The 15,593-nt window shown below is 40.2% G+C and overlaps 1 protein-coding gene across 5 annotated transcripts in view; it reads left to right on the plus strand.

Moving 5' to 3' along the window:
- Nucleotides 1-15,593, plus strand: part of ASH1L (ASH1 like histone lysine methyltransferase) — a 216,842-nt gene that overhangs the window by 195,976 nt on the left and 5,273 nt on the right. For all 5 annotated transcript variants that reach the window (XM_089913940.1, XM_030759569.2, XM_030759568.2 and 2 more), the window contains 12 exons: nucleotides 382-539; nucleotides 4,030-4,182; nucleotides 6,137-6,191; nucleotides 6,274-6,406; nucleotides 7,455-7,703; nucleotides 8,902-8,988; nucleotides 10,594-10,684; nucleotides 11,165-11,303; nucleotides 11,423-11,595; nucleotides 12,640-12,806; nucleotides 14,013-14,053; nucleotides 15,026-15,327. In XM_089913940.1, coding sequence (XP_089770066.1) covers nucleotides 382-539; nucleotides 4,030-4,182; nucleotides 6,137-6,191; nucleotides 6,274-6,406; nucleotides 7,455-7,703; nucleotides 8,902-8,988; nucleotides 10,594-10,684; nucleotides 11,165-11,303; nucleotides 11,423-11,595; nucleotides 12,640-12,806; nucleotides 14,013-14,053; nucleotides 15,026-15,327 — 1,748 coding nt within the window. The remainder of the gene's footprint in view (nucleotides 1-381; nucleotides 540-4,029; nucleotides 4,183-6,136; nucleotides 6,192-6,273; nucleotides 6,407-7,454; nucleotides 7,704-8,901; nucleotides 8,989-10,593; nucleotides 10,685-11,164; nucleotides 11,304-11,422; nucleotides 11,596-12,639; nucleotides 12,807-14,012; nucleotides 14,054-15,025; nucleotides 15,328-15,593) is intronic.

Below are 15,593 nucleotides of genomic sequence, written 5' to 3' on the forward strand. Positions count from 1 at the left end.
TCTATGCCTTTATCTGCCACTCCAGTTCTCCTTGTTATAGCTGATCCTAAGCCTATACTTCATCTTGGCAACTTCCTTTAGAATTTGTAAAAATACTCCATAAAACTCTGCCTTCAAGTCACCCCGCTTTAGTTGCCAAAATTATTGCAGCTTTTAGGTGGTATTTGTCAGATATTTGTAAATACTACAGAGAAATGTTTTGTGTTATGTGAAATAAATCAAGATTCAAAACTGAATAATGTTTCTCCATATGTAATTCTCTTTATAATAGCTGATTTCACTGATAAGTATTCATTTATGTCATCATAACAGTGGCTTACATAGAGTAGACATTAATAAATGTTTATTGAATTGATAAATAAAGGAGCTCCTTCCTTACAGAAACTTCGTATTAAAGCATCATGTGTTCTTGGTCCGAAACTGGGAGAAGATTCGGCAGAAACAGGAGGAAGTAAAGCACACCAGTGATAATATTCATTCAGCATCATTATATACCCGTTGGAATGGCATCTGCCGAGATGACGGGAACATTAAGTCTGGTAAGGACTGAGAAGCATTCTTGTTAATTCCATAAGGTTGCCTCAAAAGTGATTATTTTACTTATTTTCAAACGGTCTATTCAAAGATTCTGTTTAGTCTGGACCAAAAAAGTTAAGATCCAAACATACAAGTATCAGTCAGCAATAACCTATCCATCCCAGCTCTTCAACTTCCTTGACTCTAAGGAACAGGAAGAAGCCCCCTTTCACCAGCCTCCCAAACATCACCTACACCCTGAAAGTTACTAGACATGAGATAGGTAGTGGGTCCTCTGTGTTCCCCCAGGGAATTCCCTGCTTCTGCTTTTTGAGGGAAAGTAGGAATGGATAAAAGAAGAACATGAGGGGAATGCCCTGGCGGTCCAGTGGTTAGGACTCGGCACTTTCACTGCCAGGCCCCCAGTTCGATCCCCAATCAGGGAACTAAGATCCTGCAAGCTGAGGGGTGCAGCGAAAAAAAAAGTAGAAGCACTCTGCATGGTGTATGAGGCAACATGCTGAGTGAGGACTAGATCCATTTAGAAATTTGCCCAGAATCTTATATCTTCTCAGTGATTTGATGGGCATAAATTCTCTGATCTTATATTCCAATTAGTTCAAACATTCTGATAATAGCAATAATTATTTCCTGAGTAATTTTTATAGGTCAGGCACTGAGCTAAAACACATTAAAGCATTATCGCATTTGATCTACACAGATTACCTCTTGAGGGAAGTACAGGCATACCTCATTTTATTGCATTCACTTTATTGCACTTTGCAGATACTGTGTTTTCTACAAATTGAAAGTTTTGTGGCATCCCTGCTTGGAGCAATCTGCCACGCCATTTTTCCAAGGGCATTCTCTCACTTCTTGTCTCTGTGTCACATTTTGATAATTCTCACAATATTTCAAACTTTTTCATTATTATTATATTTGTTATGGTGATCTGTGATCAGTGATCGTTGATGTTACTCTTGTAATTGTTTTGGGGAGCCTCAAACCATGCCCATATAAGGCGGTGAACTTAATAAATGTTGTGTGTGCTCTGACTGCTCTACCAGCCAGCCATTTCCTGCCCCCCCCGTCTCCCACCCCCCCACCCAACGCCCCGTCTCTCCCTTTCCTCAGGCCTCCCTATCCCCTGAGACAAAGCAATATTGAAATTAGGCCAACTAATAACCCTACAGTGGCTTCTAAGAGTTGAAGTGAAAGGAAGAGTCGCACATCTCTCACTTTAAATTAAAAGCTAGAAATGATTAAGCTTAGTGAGGAAGGCAACACCTTAAGCCGAGACAGGCCAAAAGCTAGACCTCTTGCACCAAACAGTTAGCCAAGCTGTGAATGAAAAGGAAAAGTTCTTGAAGGAAATTAAAAGTGCTACTCCAGTGAACACACAAATGATAAGAAAGTAAAACAGCCCTATTGCTGACATGGAGAAAGTTTGAGTGGTCTGGATAGAAGGTCAAACCAGCCACAACATTCCCATAAGCCAAAGTCTAATCCAGAGCAAGGCCCTAACTCTCTTCAGTTCTGTGAAGGCTGAGAGATGTGAAGAAGTTGCAGAAGAAAACTTTGAAGCTAGCAGAGGTTGGTTCGTGAGGTTTAACATCGAAGTACAAGGTGAAGCAGCGAGTGCTGATGTACAAGCTACAGCAAGTTATCCAGAAGATCTAGCTAAGATCATTAATGAAGGTGGCTACACTAAACAACAGATTTTCAGTGTAGATGAAACAGCCTTATACTGGAAGAAGATGCTATCTAGGACTTCATATGTAGAGAGAAGTCAGTGCCTGGCTCAAAGGTTCAAAGGACAGGCTGACTCTCTCTTGTTAGAGGCTAATGCAGCCAGTGACTTTAAGTTGAAGCCAATGCTCATTTACCATTCCAAAAATCCTAGGGTCCTTTCGAATTATGCTTAATCTACTCTGCCTCTGCTCTTTCAAATGGAACAACAAAGCCTGGACGACGGCACATCTGTTGACAAAGCCCACTGTTGAGACCTACTGCTCAGGAAAAAAGATTCCTTTCAAAACATTACTGCTCATTGACAATGCACCTGGTCATCCAAGAGCTCTGATGGAGATGTACAACGAGATTAATGTTGTTTTCATGCCTGCTAGCATAACATCCACTCTGCAGCCCATGGATCAAGGAGTAATTTCCACATTCAAGTCTTATTATTTAAGAAATACATTTCATAAGGCTGCAGCTGCCACAGATAATGATTCCTCTGATGGATCTGGGCAAAGGAAATTGAAAACCTTCTGGAAAAGATTCTAGATGCCATTAAGAACATTTGTGGTTCACGGGAGGAGGTCAAAATATCAACATTAACAGGAGTTTGGAAGTCGTTTCCAACCCTCATGGGTGACTTTGAGGAGTTCAAGACTTCAGTGTAGGAAGTAACTGCAGATGTGGTGGAAATAGCAAGAGAACTAGAAATGGGAGCCTGAAGGTGAGACTGAACTGCTGCACTCTTGTGGTAAAACTTTCACGGATGAGGAGTTGCTTCATATGGATGAGCAAAGAAAGTGGCTTCTTGAGATGGAATCTACTCCTGGTGAAGACGCTGTGAAGATTTTGTTGAAATGGCAACAAAAGATTTAGAATATTACATAAACTTAGTTGCTAAGGCAGTGACAGAGTTTGAGAGGATTGACTCCAATTTTGAAAGAAGTTCTGTGGGTAAAATGCTATCAAAGAGCACTGCATGAGAGAAAAAAAAAAAGAGTACTGCATGCTGCAGAGAAATCATTCATGAAAGGAAGAGTCAAAGATGCAGCAAACTGCACTGCTGCCTTGTCTTGAGAAACTGCCTCAGCCACCCCAGCCTTAAGCAACCACCACCCTGATCAGTCAGCAGCCATCAACGTCGAGGCAAGGCCCTCTATCAGCAAAAAGATTACAACTCGCTGAAGACTCAGGTGACGGTTAGCACTTTTTGTGAATAAAGTATTTTTTAATTAAGGTATGTACATTGTTTTTTTAGACATATGCTATTGCACACTTAATAGACTACAGTATGGTGTAAATATATCTTTCACATGTGCTGGGAAACCAAGAGCTCTGTGTGACTACCTTTCTTGCAATATTCGCAGTATTGCAGTGTTCTGGAACCAAGCCTGCAATATCTCTGAGGTATGCCTGTACTACCACTCTTCCCATTTTACCATTGAGAAGCTGAGACACAAAGTTTAAGTAACTTTCCCAAAATCAGACAGCTAGTAAGCAGTGAGACCAGAATTCAAAAGCAGACAGACTCATTTTGAAACCCAGACTTGCAGCTACTCTATAGCATTTGGCCATTAGTAAGTCCCTTTAAATTGCAGGATTTGTCTTCTCTGGTAAACTCCAGTGTTTTCTGATTTTTCTTTAAGGAGGAGAGAAACAACTCCATAACCACTAATCTACTTAGTCACTTCAAGGAAAATAGCGAAAATCACAGGAATCCATCACAGAAGAGAAAGAGCTCTTTTCCTGAAACTAATTTTCACTTTATCCTTTCAGACGTCTTCATGACCCAGTTCTCCGCCCTGCAGACTGCTCGATCTGTTCGAACAAGGCGGTTGGCAGCAGCAGAGGAAAACATTGAAGTAGCTCGGGCAGCCCGCCTAGCCCAGATCTTCAAAGAGATCTGTGATGGCATAATCTCTTATAAAGGTGACCATATTTACCCCAAATTCCTTCTCCTTAGCTTTTTAAAAAATTATATCACTTACCTCACCTGAGATATCCAAGACCAAGAACACATGACAGTTTAGGGCTAGGAATTTAGGTGGTTTACTTAGTTCTTCCTTTGTCAGAGTATAGAATTATAGGGCTGATTACAGTCTTCAGGGATTGTTGTCTCTAAATCCCTGGATCTTTAGGTTAATCTTTTGTATTTATTGGAATTTTATCATAGTTAAGTACTATATTTAGAAATCACATTTTTTAGCTGTAGGATAGAAAGGAGTAGGTCTTTGTCTTGGATATAATTTTTCTGAATGAGGCAATGAATTAGCAATTTAAGGAAAAAGTATTATGAATGTATGACATCAGTGGTTCTTAACCTTTTTTGATTGACAGATATCTTTGAGAATAAAGTTGTGGACTCTTACCCCAGAAAAATATTATGTACATAATTTTGCATATGTTTTGGAAGGTTCACAGGCCCTAACTTCTACATTAAGGAAAAGGATATGAAGTTGCAAAAAAATTACTTTCAAAGCATTTTCATGCAAACATATTTACCCCACTCCTTTCCTCTTCTAAGACACATCTCTTGGATTTGTATTGGGGGTGAGGGTGGAGAAGGAGAGAATTTTTAATTTTAGATAGGTAGTTTGGTAATGTACGTGAGTTTTTGTGACCAGGAAATTTGTAGATATTTAAAATGAGAGATTTTAACAAAGAATTGCAGCTTTTGCCATCAGCTTTTTTGTCTATTTTATTTTTTTTATAATTGAGGTATAGTTAATTTGCAATATTATATGTTACAGGTATACAGTATAGTGATTCGCAGTTTTTAAGTTATAAATTTTTGTCATCACAATTTTTATAGTTATTACAGAATATTGACTATATCCTTGTGTTGTACAGTAGTATATCCTTGTTGCTTATTTTATACATAATAGTTTATACCTCTTAATCTGCCACCCCTATCTTGCCCCTCCCCAGTTCCCTCTCCCTACTGGTAACCACTAATTTGTTCTCCATATCTGTGAGTCTTTTTTGTTGTTGTTATAATCAGCCATCAGCTTTTGCTTCCTTCCTTTCCCTAAATTCTGAGGAATTTGGTTTTCTTTCTCTACTATTTATCATCATGTTTTAGTGGTTTTTTGCCATTTTGTTAACCTAAGCATGGAAAGAAGAAAGGGGAGACCAGCCTGTCCTAATATGTAAAGTTTTGTGGCACCTACTCCCTTTACATTCCCTAAAGATCACACTCTGTATTCTCAACCAGCCCCATCTGATCAGTGTGAAACTGCAGTAGATGTAACTATATGTCACTGCATTCTGGGCATGAAACAATAGGCTTTTTCTGTGTAGTGAGTTGTTACAAAGTAAGATAGCAAATGAGAAGCAGCCCCACACCATGAATTCTATTTTCATAATACAGAGCAACTGTTACAAGAAGATGGATTCCAGAAAATATTTAGAGTACTGAATTATTCATTATCTTGAATTTAATTGAATCCAAACCAACAGAGTAATATTAACTATGGGCAATTAATGAGAACTAGAAAACATTTTTTGGATGAGATGATCTTTGATGTAATAAATTTTGTTGAGTAGGAATTTGCCCTAAGCACCCTAGCTACTTCAGTAAGTTCCCATCTCTCATTCTTCTTAGAAAGTTTTCATTACCCAACTAACACTGTTTTATTTTATATTTCGAGTATATACACTGTATCGTTCATATTCCAGGTAATCCTGAAAGCATCTTCTGATCTCTGCCTTTGCCCACATTTCTGAAAAGTCCTTGCATTTTTCACTGGCCTCAAAAGAAAACTTAGATTTTTTTTTCCTAACTTTAAATTTTAGTGATTCTACTTTTTGAGTTAGGAGCTAATACTTGCCTCCCTTGTTTCTTATAGTCAGACCTTCTACTAAACCTTGCATTCTCTTGCAGATTCTTCCCGACAGTCACTGGCAGCACCACTTTTGAACCTACCCCCAAAGAAAAAGTAAGTTTACATATGTGGGAATCATTTGAGTTTTAGAAAAGTCCTAAGTGTACCAGATTGACACCCTGGCTTTATGTTCCAGGAATGCTGATTATTATGAGAAGATCTCTGATCCCCTAGATCTTTCCACCATAGAGAAGCAGATCCTCATTGGTTATTATAAAACAGTGGAGGCTTTTGATGCTGACATGCTCAAGGTGTTTCGGAATGCTGAGGTACTTTTCACTGACTTCAAACACAGATTAAGAAGTTTGTTCTGAAGAGATCTATTCTAGAAGTTTAAGATTCTTACACTCTTCTCCTAGCAACCTTCATATTTCTGATTAAGAAAGACAACAGTTTTTATCAAGTACCCTTAGGATAACGGTTATAGTTTACTAAATATTGGAAATATAGTAAATGAAGGCAGTGATATGACAAGAATTGAAGGTTAAATCATACTCCCAAAACAATTTCTGTAAAAACCTAATTTAGTGCTGAAATTTTATGTTTATGTAATACAGACATTTTACTACATTTAAGTCATATCTGTAGTCTCTTTACTAGAGACAATAAGTATATGTGAAATACACAGAAATATGGATAGGCAAATAAATATATCTTAAGGATGGAATTGAGGGGTATTACACTAATAGGTTGCAGAATAGGTAAAGCTCATTGGAGAGAAGGTGGTCTTGAACTGATTTAAAGGAGAGGATGGGTATGATGTATAGAAGAGAAGATATCATTCAGTGATTTTGAAATACCTTAGGTGTTTGAAGGACAAGAGACTACTAGATGAAGGAGGAATTGAGACTGAAGACAAGAAATGAGAGAAAAACAGACAAGTGCAAGAAAAATTATAGCAATTTCGAATTTTAACATGCTTTCTCCTGAAACCCAGCTTTCAAATATATTTAAACTTGTAGCTTTGTCCCTAGTATCTATAAGACAAAGGTAAATGGAGAGATTCTCCACATTATGCTTGCAGTACTTAATCACGTTCCATGACCACTGTGTTTTTGATCCTAATGGATAATAAGGTCTATGATAGGAGTCGAATAACAGAGCAACAGAGCAAATGGAAAAATTACCATGCAGATTCTAATTTTAATTCATTTTAGTTCAGTTTAAGTTGCTTTCAACTGTCTGGGACCTATATTTGTTGGTATTAAAAATACGTTAACCAAATGGGAGGGTAAAGAAAATCCTGCTACCTGTTCAGGTATATTTTTAAGCCACATTGAGAAGACAAACATGATTTCTTTCTTCTGCTTTCTTCAGAAGTATTATGGACGTAAATCGCCGGTTGGAAGAGATGTTTGCCGCCTAAGAAAGGCCTATTACAATGCCCGGCACGAGGCATCAGCCCAGATTGATGAGATTGTGGGAGAGACAGCAAGTGAGGCAGACAGCAGTGAGACCTCAGTCTCTGAGAAGGAGAACGGTCATGAGAAGGATGATGATGTTATCCGCTGTATCTGTGGCCTCTACAAGGACGAAGGCCTCATGATCCAGTGTGACAAGTGCATGGTGAGGGTCAGGAGGTGAAGCAGAAGCCTAGTCCTGATGAGCATCATGACTATATTCAAAGCAGCAGCCCCTGCCTCTTTTGGCGTGGCTTGATGGGCTTTTTATAAACTTTAACTTTGCCTTGGTTTCTGTTATCCCTTACTGTTCACCGTATTGTCCTTCTCCTTTTTGATATCTCCCCCCTTTCATTTTATCCTTCTTTTTTCTACCTCCTGTTCTTTCTGCCCACTTTCCACTGTACACTCCTAATGTAATCTGTATCAAGAAGAATGATAGGGGCTTCCCTGGTGGCGCAGTGGTTGAGAGTCCGCCTGCCGATGCAGGGGACACGGGTTCGTGCCCCAGACTGGGAAGATCCCACATGCCTCGGAGCGGCTAGGCCCGTGAGCCATGGCCGCTGAGCCTGCACGTCTGGAGCCTGTGCTCCGCAATGGGAGAGGCCACAACAGTGAGGCCCGCGTACCAGAAAAAAAAAAAAAAAAAAAGAAGAATGATAATATTTAGGATAGTGCTTTACCTGAAAAACATTAGAGGTACTACACTCTCTATAGCATTAATACGGATGGAATGCAATATATGGAGCTCCTGATGAAGGAGTCAAGGCCTGAATTTGAGCCCTAGTATCCCCATTTGATTCATCTGCACTCATTACCTTATGGAAAGTGGAGTTAAGAGTAACACATAGGATTGTTGGGAGGATATAATTAGATAAGGATAAGTCAAAACATAACTATAAATCCTTTCACAGTGGCCATATTGTTGATACATATTACTTTGTAAGTAATAGCTTGGTACTGTATTCATTCATCCTCCTGTTCCCTATCCATCTCCTTATTTTGTTTGCCCAGATCTATGTATTATGAACCAATCTGTATACTTATGTTCAGATTAGTCCTCATTCTTTTTTCCCCCTACTTTACCATTATCTCTAATTTCTCACTTACCTCCTTAACATCCTTAGTTCCTGTTTTACTTTACCCTGTCCTACCGCCTTTTTTTTTTTTTTTTTTTTTTTGCCACAGCTTGCGGGATCTTAGTTCCCTGACCAGGGATTGAACCCAGGCCCCGGCAGTGAAAGCGCCGAATCCTAACCACTGGACCGCCAGGGAACTCCCGCACATTTTTTTATTCTTAGCCCCCTGGACTTCTCTCAGTAAATCTGACCCCCTACGTACACACACGCTTTTTTTTTCTACAGGTGTGGCAGCACTGTGACTGCATGGGAGTGAACTCAGATGTGGAGCACTACCTTTGTGAGCAGTGTGACCCGAGGCCTGTGGACAGAGTAAGTTGCCCTCTGATAACACTCTAATCTAAAAGTAGGAGATGTGGCACATGGTATTTTATCTGCCCTGCTCCTAATGCACTGAATTTCCTTTGATAAGTTATTCAGCCTCTCTAGGCCTCAGTTTCTTCCACTTTACATTGAGGGTAATAATTCTGCCCTTCCCTTTCCCTTTTGATTGAGACCAATGGGAGAATACTTAGAAATCTACAGAAGGAATGGTACTATATAAAATCATGGTCTTTATAAACACTACTATCCATGACAGAAGTAACTTATAAAGTTTAGAACTTGTGCACTCTAAATATCACCTATGTTAAGCAGTGTTTAAGTGAAAAGAGCACTGGACTCGGAGTCAACAAAGGTTAGTCTTAGGCCCTTTTTTTTTTTTTTTTTTTTTTTTTAAGGCCCATTTTTTAGGAGAGCTGGTAGGTCGGGTATCTTGCTCAAGTTATTAAATGGGTTTTTGTCTTGGCTCTGCCATATTTATATGTGTGATCTTCTATAAAAGGAGGTGTTTAGGCAGTATTTCTTATTTTTTTTTTCTAATTATTTTATTTATTTATTTTTGGCTGCATTGGGTCTTCGTTGCTGCGTGCAGGCCTTCTCTAGTTGCAGCGAGCGGGAGCTTCTATTCCTTGTGTTGCACGGGCTTCTCATTGCGGTGGCTTCTCTTGTTGCGGAGCATGGGCTGTAGGCGCATGGGCTTCAATAGTTGGGCTCGCAGGTTCTACAGCGCAGGCTCAGTAGTTGTGACACACGGGCTTAGTTGCTTCGCAGCATGTGGGATCTTCCCGAACCAAGGCTCGAACCTGTGTCCCCAGCATTGGCAGGCAGATTCTTTTTTTTTTAAGAAGATGTTGGGGGTAAGAGTTTATTAACTTATTTATTTATTTTTGCTGTGTTGGGTCTTCGTTTCTGTGCGAGGGCTTTCTCTAGTTGTGGCAAGCGGGGGCCACTCTTCATCGCAGTGCGCAGGCCTCTCACTATCGCGGCCTCTCTTGTTGCAGAGCACAGGCTCCAGATGCACAGGCTCAGTAGTTGTGGCTCACGGGCCTAATTGCTCCGCGGCATGTGGGATGCTCCCAGACCAGGGCTCAAACCCATGTCCCATGTCCCCTGCATTAGCAGGTGGATTCTCAACCACTGTGCCACCAGGGAAGCCCAAGCAGTATTTCTTGACAGTGGTGCTGTTGTCATTTTGAGTGGACAGTTCTTCAGTGTTGTGAGGGATACATTGCAGAATGTTTGCTTTCTTAGCCCTTGGGCACTAAATGCTAGTAGCCTCCTCCAGTCACTGTGACTAAGTCCCCCTTCACACATTTTCAGATGCCCTTTAGATGGCACAAAGCAACCACACAATTAGTGCTTCATAGAGTACAGTTTGGGATACTTAGCCTGTCAGGTTTGTCCTCTACATTCACTTTTTCAAGTTTAACAACTCTAGTTGCTGTCATCTTTTTTTAATATCTGTGCTGTATTGAAATGACTAAACAGTAAGTCTTAATTGGTTGGGAATTCTCGGTTTTAGTTCTTTTTCTCTTGAATAGAGAGGCTGGGTACAATAGTCCCAGCCCTTATCCATCGACTTTCTGCTCTTACCAGGAGGTACCCATGATCCCTCGGCCCCACTATGCCCAGCCTGGCTGTGTCTACTTCATCTGTTTGCTCCGAGATGACTTGCTGCTTCGCCAAGGTGTGTACACAGAAGCTGACCTTCCTTGCCAAAGCTGACCATTCTGAACAGTAGGGGGTATCTGCTGTCTGCATAATAGTGATTGTCACCATATGACGTTTAGCAGCAATAGAATATACCTTTTTTATATCTTCAAGTCCTTAGGCTTACATACATTTACCTCCACCCAATAAAACTAAATTGGAGAGACCAGGGTGTTATAAAGCTAATTTTAAGACTGGGAAAGACATATAGGATTACAAGAGGTGGAGGACTTCCCTATGTCATTCTCATAGTCTAGAATTGATTGTCATCACCATTAGACTGCTGGTGTAGTTATGTATTTATTGTTTAAGATTTTATTGTTTTAGATTTTAAGTTCTTTCTGTGTAGACCTTGGGTCAGACTAAGGGATACCTAACAGAATTTATGCAGGAATCATTTTAACCTTCTCCTATGTTCTGTGTCTCTGTGTCTTAACCTTCTCCTGTGCCTTCCTAGGTGACTGTGTATATCTGATGAGGGATAGTCGGCGCACCCCTGATGGCCACCCAGTCCGTCAGTCCTATCGACTATTGTCTCACATTAACCGAGATAAACTTGACATATTCCGCATTGAGAAGCTTTGGAAGAATGAAAAGTATGTGTTGAGGTCATATCTCTATGCTTTCAGCTGTACCCTACCAGCACAGAGCTGAATATTCACTAGGATCATGCTACTTAACTAAACCTCTCCCATTTCTTTTTTTCTTTTTTTAGAGAGGAACGGTTTGCCTTTGGTCACCATTATTTTCGTCCCCATGAAACCCACCACTCTCCGTCCCGTCGGTTCTATCACAATGAACTATTTCGGGTGCCACTTTATGAGATCATTCCCTTGGAGGCTGTAGTGGGGACCTGCTGTGTATTGGATCTGTATACATATTGTAAAGGTAAGTGATGTGGACTACTTAAAAAAATGACCTCTTGTCTGCTATTCATTGATCTACAACTGCCCACTCTGTTCATGTAGTCTCTCTCTGATAAAAGGTTATCCAAGGTTAGCTATGAAGCTTCAGAGAGCTATATAATATTCTTTCTTTCTTTTACCTAGTGCTTGTTACTTAATAAATGTTAATTCTCTTTTTGTTAATTCATTTTTTTTCATAGTATGTAATTAGCACTCTATTAGTACTTGTGGGAAGATAAGTTACTTCACGCCCCCATTCCAAAATCCTTACGGCTACCATCAACTCTACATTAAACAAACAAAAAAAACACAATAGTTTCATAAGGTTTGTGGTTAACAATGGAATCAGACAATCTAATTTCAAATTCCAGCTCTACCACTTTTTACCCGTGTGCCCTTGGGAAAGTTACTTATCCTACTGAAAATAGGGATTAGTATCTATTTTAGAGAGTTTTGTAAGGATTAAATGAAATAATCTACAAAAGCACTAAGCGCAGTTTACGGCTCACAGTAAAACTCAGTATATGTTAGATATCATTATAAGTAAGTTCAGTTGCCTACCTCTTTCTCTTAGTATCACAGCAAAATAGTCCAGGAGAATATATATTCCATGCAAAAACTAACTGCTTGAAGCCCCATGATGACTCCTCAGTCCCGCACTTTATAAAGTGTTCATTACCAAATGTGCTTCCCTCATTTATACAGTTATTCTTTTCTGATAACTTCCCCAAAATGTGCTCTGTTTTTCCTTGTAAATGTTCTCAAAAATTCCTGCAGCACTCAGTCTACATTTCTGGTTTCTTTCCATCCTATAGAATGCCCTTCAACTCTTAGATTCCCTTTCCCCTTTTTTTGACACTAATGTCTCCTTTCTTCTGAAATCACCAAATGCTTAGTTGTTCCCCCTCAACAGCTACCATGTTTCCCTCTTAGGGGTCTCACTGCTCTCCCAATGGTATGTGAGGGGCAGCTCAGGGTGAGGGAAGGGGAAGTAGGGAGGGTTCTTTAACAGTGTTTGGACTCATAGGGAGACCCAAAGGAGTGAAGGAGCAAGATGTGTACATCTGTGATTATCGGCTTGACAAGTCAGCACACCTGTTTTACAAGATCCACCGGAACCGCTATCCCGTCTGCACCAAACCCTATGCCTTTGATCACTTCCCCAAGAAGCTCACTCCTAAAAGAGATTTTTCAGTAAGTCCCCTTCCTCTCTTCACTGTACGTGTCAGGACAATCTAGTTCATGCATGGAATTCACAGAGTGAGCATTTTCAAGTGGCTCTCTGCTTCTTCATCCTGTTTCCATCCCAAACTGGAAAACTCCCTCTCTATTTGGTATGTTTGAGCAGCAAAAATGCATTTATTCTGCATTTCCTGGCATGGGCTGTGCCTCAGGGAATTGTTGTTATACTTCAGTTCGGTTTCCCTCTTTTTTCTCTCTCACCTCTTTACAGTCTTTGCCCTTGAGCCCCATAGCATAGTTTTTTGTTATGTTTTTCACACCCATAATATTGAGAAACAAAAAGAATATCAGTAACATTGAGAAACCTTTGGTGAAAATAATTCAGTGCTTTTTCTTTTTTATATCTGGATTTAAAATATAAGACATTATCATTATATAAAATTTGAAAAGTACAGAAGCATTAAGAAGAAAAAATTGTTTATTATCTTACTACACAGAAAATACCTACTGTTAACATTTTCATTTTCCTGTGTGTTATTTTTTCTTTCAAATTGTGAACATATTCCTTCAGTTATATTGTGCCATTTGTCATCATTTCATAAAGGTTTTGGTTATCCATGTATTTGCTATAATGAAACCCTGGACTAAATTCCTCATCCATGAGTCTTTTTTCAGTGGACCTGTCGGAATTCAGAGCTGTCATCCTGGAATGCTTAGAAATAGACTAACCAGAAAGCAAACCTTTATGTTCCTATTTTTCCTAGTATTATTTTTGGATTTCCCTAAATCATATTTATTTTATATTCTTTCTGCCCACCAACAAGCGCTGCCTCTCATCTAAAATCCTTTGACTTTGCTTGCTTAGTCAGCAGCTCACTGATCAGCTTTGAAACCCCAACCTTAACTTCTTAAAAGCTGGGATGGGACAAAAAGAATTTTGAGCCTATCCCTTCTACTATCATTCTAGGCTTACAAAATGCTAAAAACCACTGTGGCCTACAGATTATTAGGACTAAACTTCTGACCTTAACACAGTCACCCAACTTAATAAAGGTTTTAGCCCAATAGCCCAGTTATTTTCTTTCTTTATCTCCTTACCTCCCCACCTCCCCACCTCCCCACCTCCCAACCTCCCTTATCCTGAGTTTGCCCCAGATCATCTGTGTCAGTTTTGCCAGCTTCAGCAGTACACTTACCACTTCCATTTCTTCTCTGCAGCCTCATTATGTCCCAGACAACTACAAGAGGAACGGAGGGCGGTGAGTCCCATGGGGGATGTAAGGAGCCTAAGGGATTAACCAATAACTTGAATGGAGCAAGAGAATGACCACCTACCCACTCAGCCCCACACCTGGGATTGGGGAGTCTCTGACAAAGTAGCCCAATGTAGTGCCAACAGTAATATAGAAGAACTAGACTTCAGTAGGTGTGGTCTCGTTATGGAGCCTTAGCTGGGGCAGGAAAGGAGATTTGTAAGATTAGAGAGAGAGAAGGGGAAGGATTTGGAACAGAACTCCAGACGGATTTGGACAAATCTTTTTTAGGTTTCTGCAAGCTTTCCCTGTTACCCCAAGGTGTATCAGCTCTTAGGACTTCTCTCAAGGAACAGAAGTAGCTAGAAGTGCTTGGTTTTAACTGAGCAGTTTGGGCTCATAGTTTTTATTTGTGCTATTTTGTACACAAGAGGTGTATTCTTAGAGAAAGTACCGAAGGCTTTTCTTCAATTTCCTTTTCTGTTGAATGGTAGCATAACAATCACTTTACCTACATCAATAGCTTACCATAGGAAATCAACTATATTTCAATATTAGAAAAAGAAAATACCAGATAATAGGTGTGAGAAGAAATTTAGGAAAAGTAAAAACTCGATTTAAATGCTCATTTTAGTTGGACTACTGGTATCACAAGGTTATGCCATACTTCTGTGTACTCATGAAGCAATCAGAACTAGCTATGCGTTTTACCAGCTCTGGTCTATTTTGTGGATTCCTGAAGGAAAGAGGAAAAATTGAATTTTGTAAATAGAAATTAAATTTCAGAGAAAGGTAGTGGTTTTTTTCAAAAAATAATAAAGTGAAGACCATAGCCAAGTTTCTTACCTCTTGAGCCAAGGCTCTAACAGCTAGACTGCAGGATCTCAAGCCATCTCGAGATCTTTTCCCGTCATTCCCCTTCCATCCCCAAGTGCCCTCCTTAGCCTTCCTCTCTAAATTCACATATCTTTCTGGCAGATCATCCTGGAAGTCTGAGCGCTCAAAGCCACCCCTAAAAGACCTGGGCCAAGAGGATGATGCTCTGCCCTTGATTGAAGAGGTTCTGGCCAGTCAGGAGCAAGCAGCCAATGAGATGCCCGGCCTGGAGGAGCCAGAACGGGAGGGGGCCACTGCTGAAGTCAGTGAGGGTGAAAAAAAAACAGAGGAAAGTAGGCAAGAACCCCAAGTAGCTTGTACCCCTGAGGAACGACGGCATAGTCAACGGGAACGACTCAACCAGATCTTGCTCAATCTCCTTGAAAAAATCCCTGGGAAAAATGGTAAGGAGAAACAGGCTCATCTCTAGGGTTTAAGATAAATGGGAAATCAGCAGAGAGGGAATGAAAAAGAGCAACTTCTAATTGCTTGCTTAGAATGGAAAATATTCTTTAAAAATGGTACAGTTCTGGGACTTCCCTGGTGGTCCAGTGGGTAAGCCTCCGTGCTCCTAATACACGGGGCGTCAGTTCAGCCCCTGGTCGGGGAACTAGATCCCACGTGGATGCCACAACTAAGACCCGGCACAGCCAAAATAAATAAACTTTTA

The sequence above is a fragment of the Delphinapterus leucas genome, chromosome 1 (genome assembly GCF_059928025.1).
Source record: "Delphinapterus leucas isolate spDelLeu-1000000601 "Yukka" chromosome 1, BTC_Dleu_Yukka2, whole genome shotgun sequence".
NCBI classification, from domain to species: domain Eukaryota; kingdom Metazoa; phylum Chordata; class Mammalia; order Artiodactyla; family Monodontidae; genus Delphinapterus; species Delphinapterus leucas.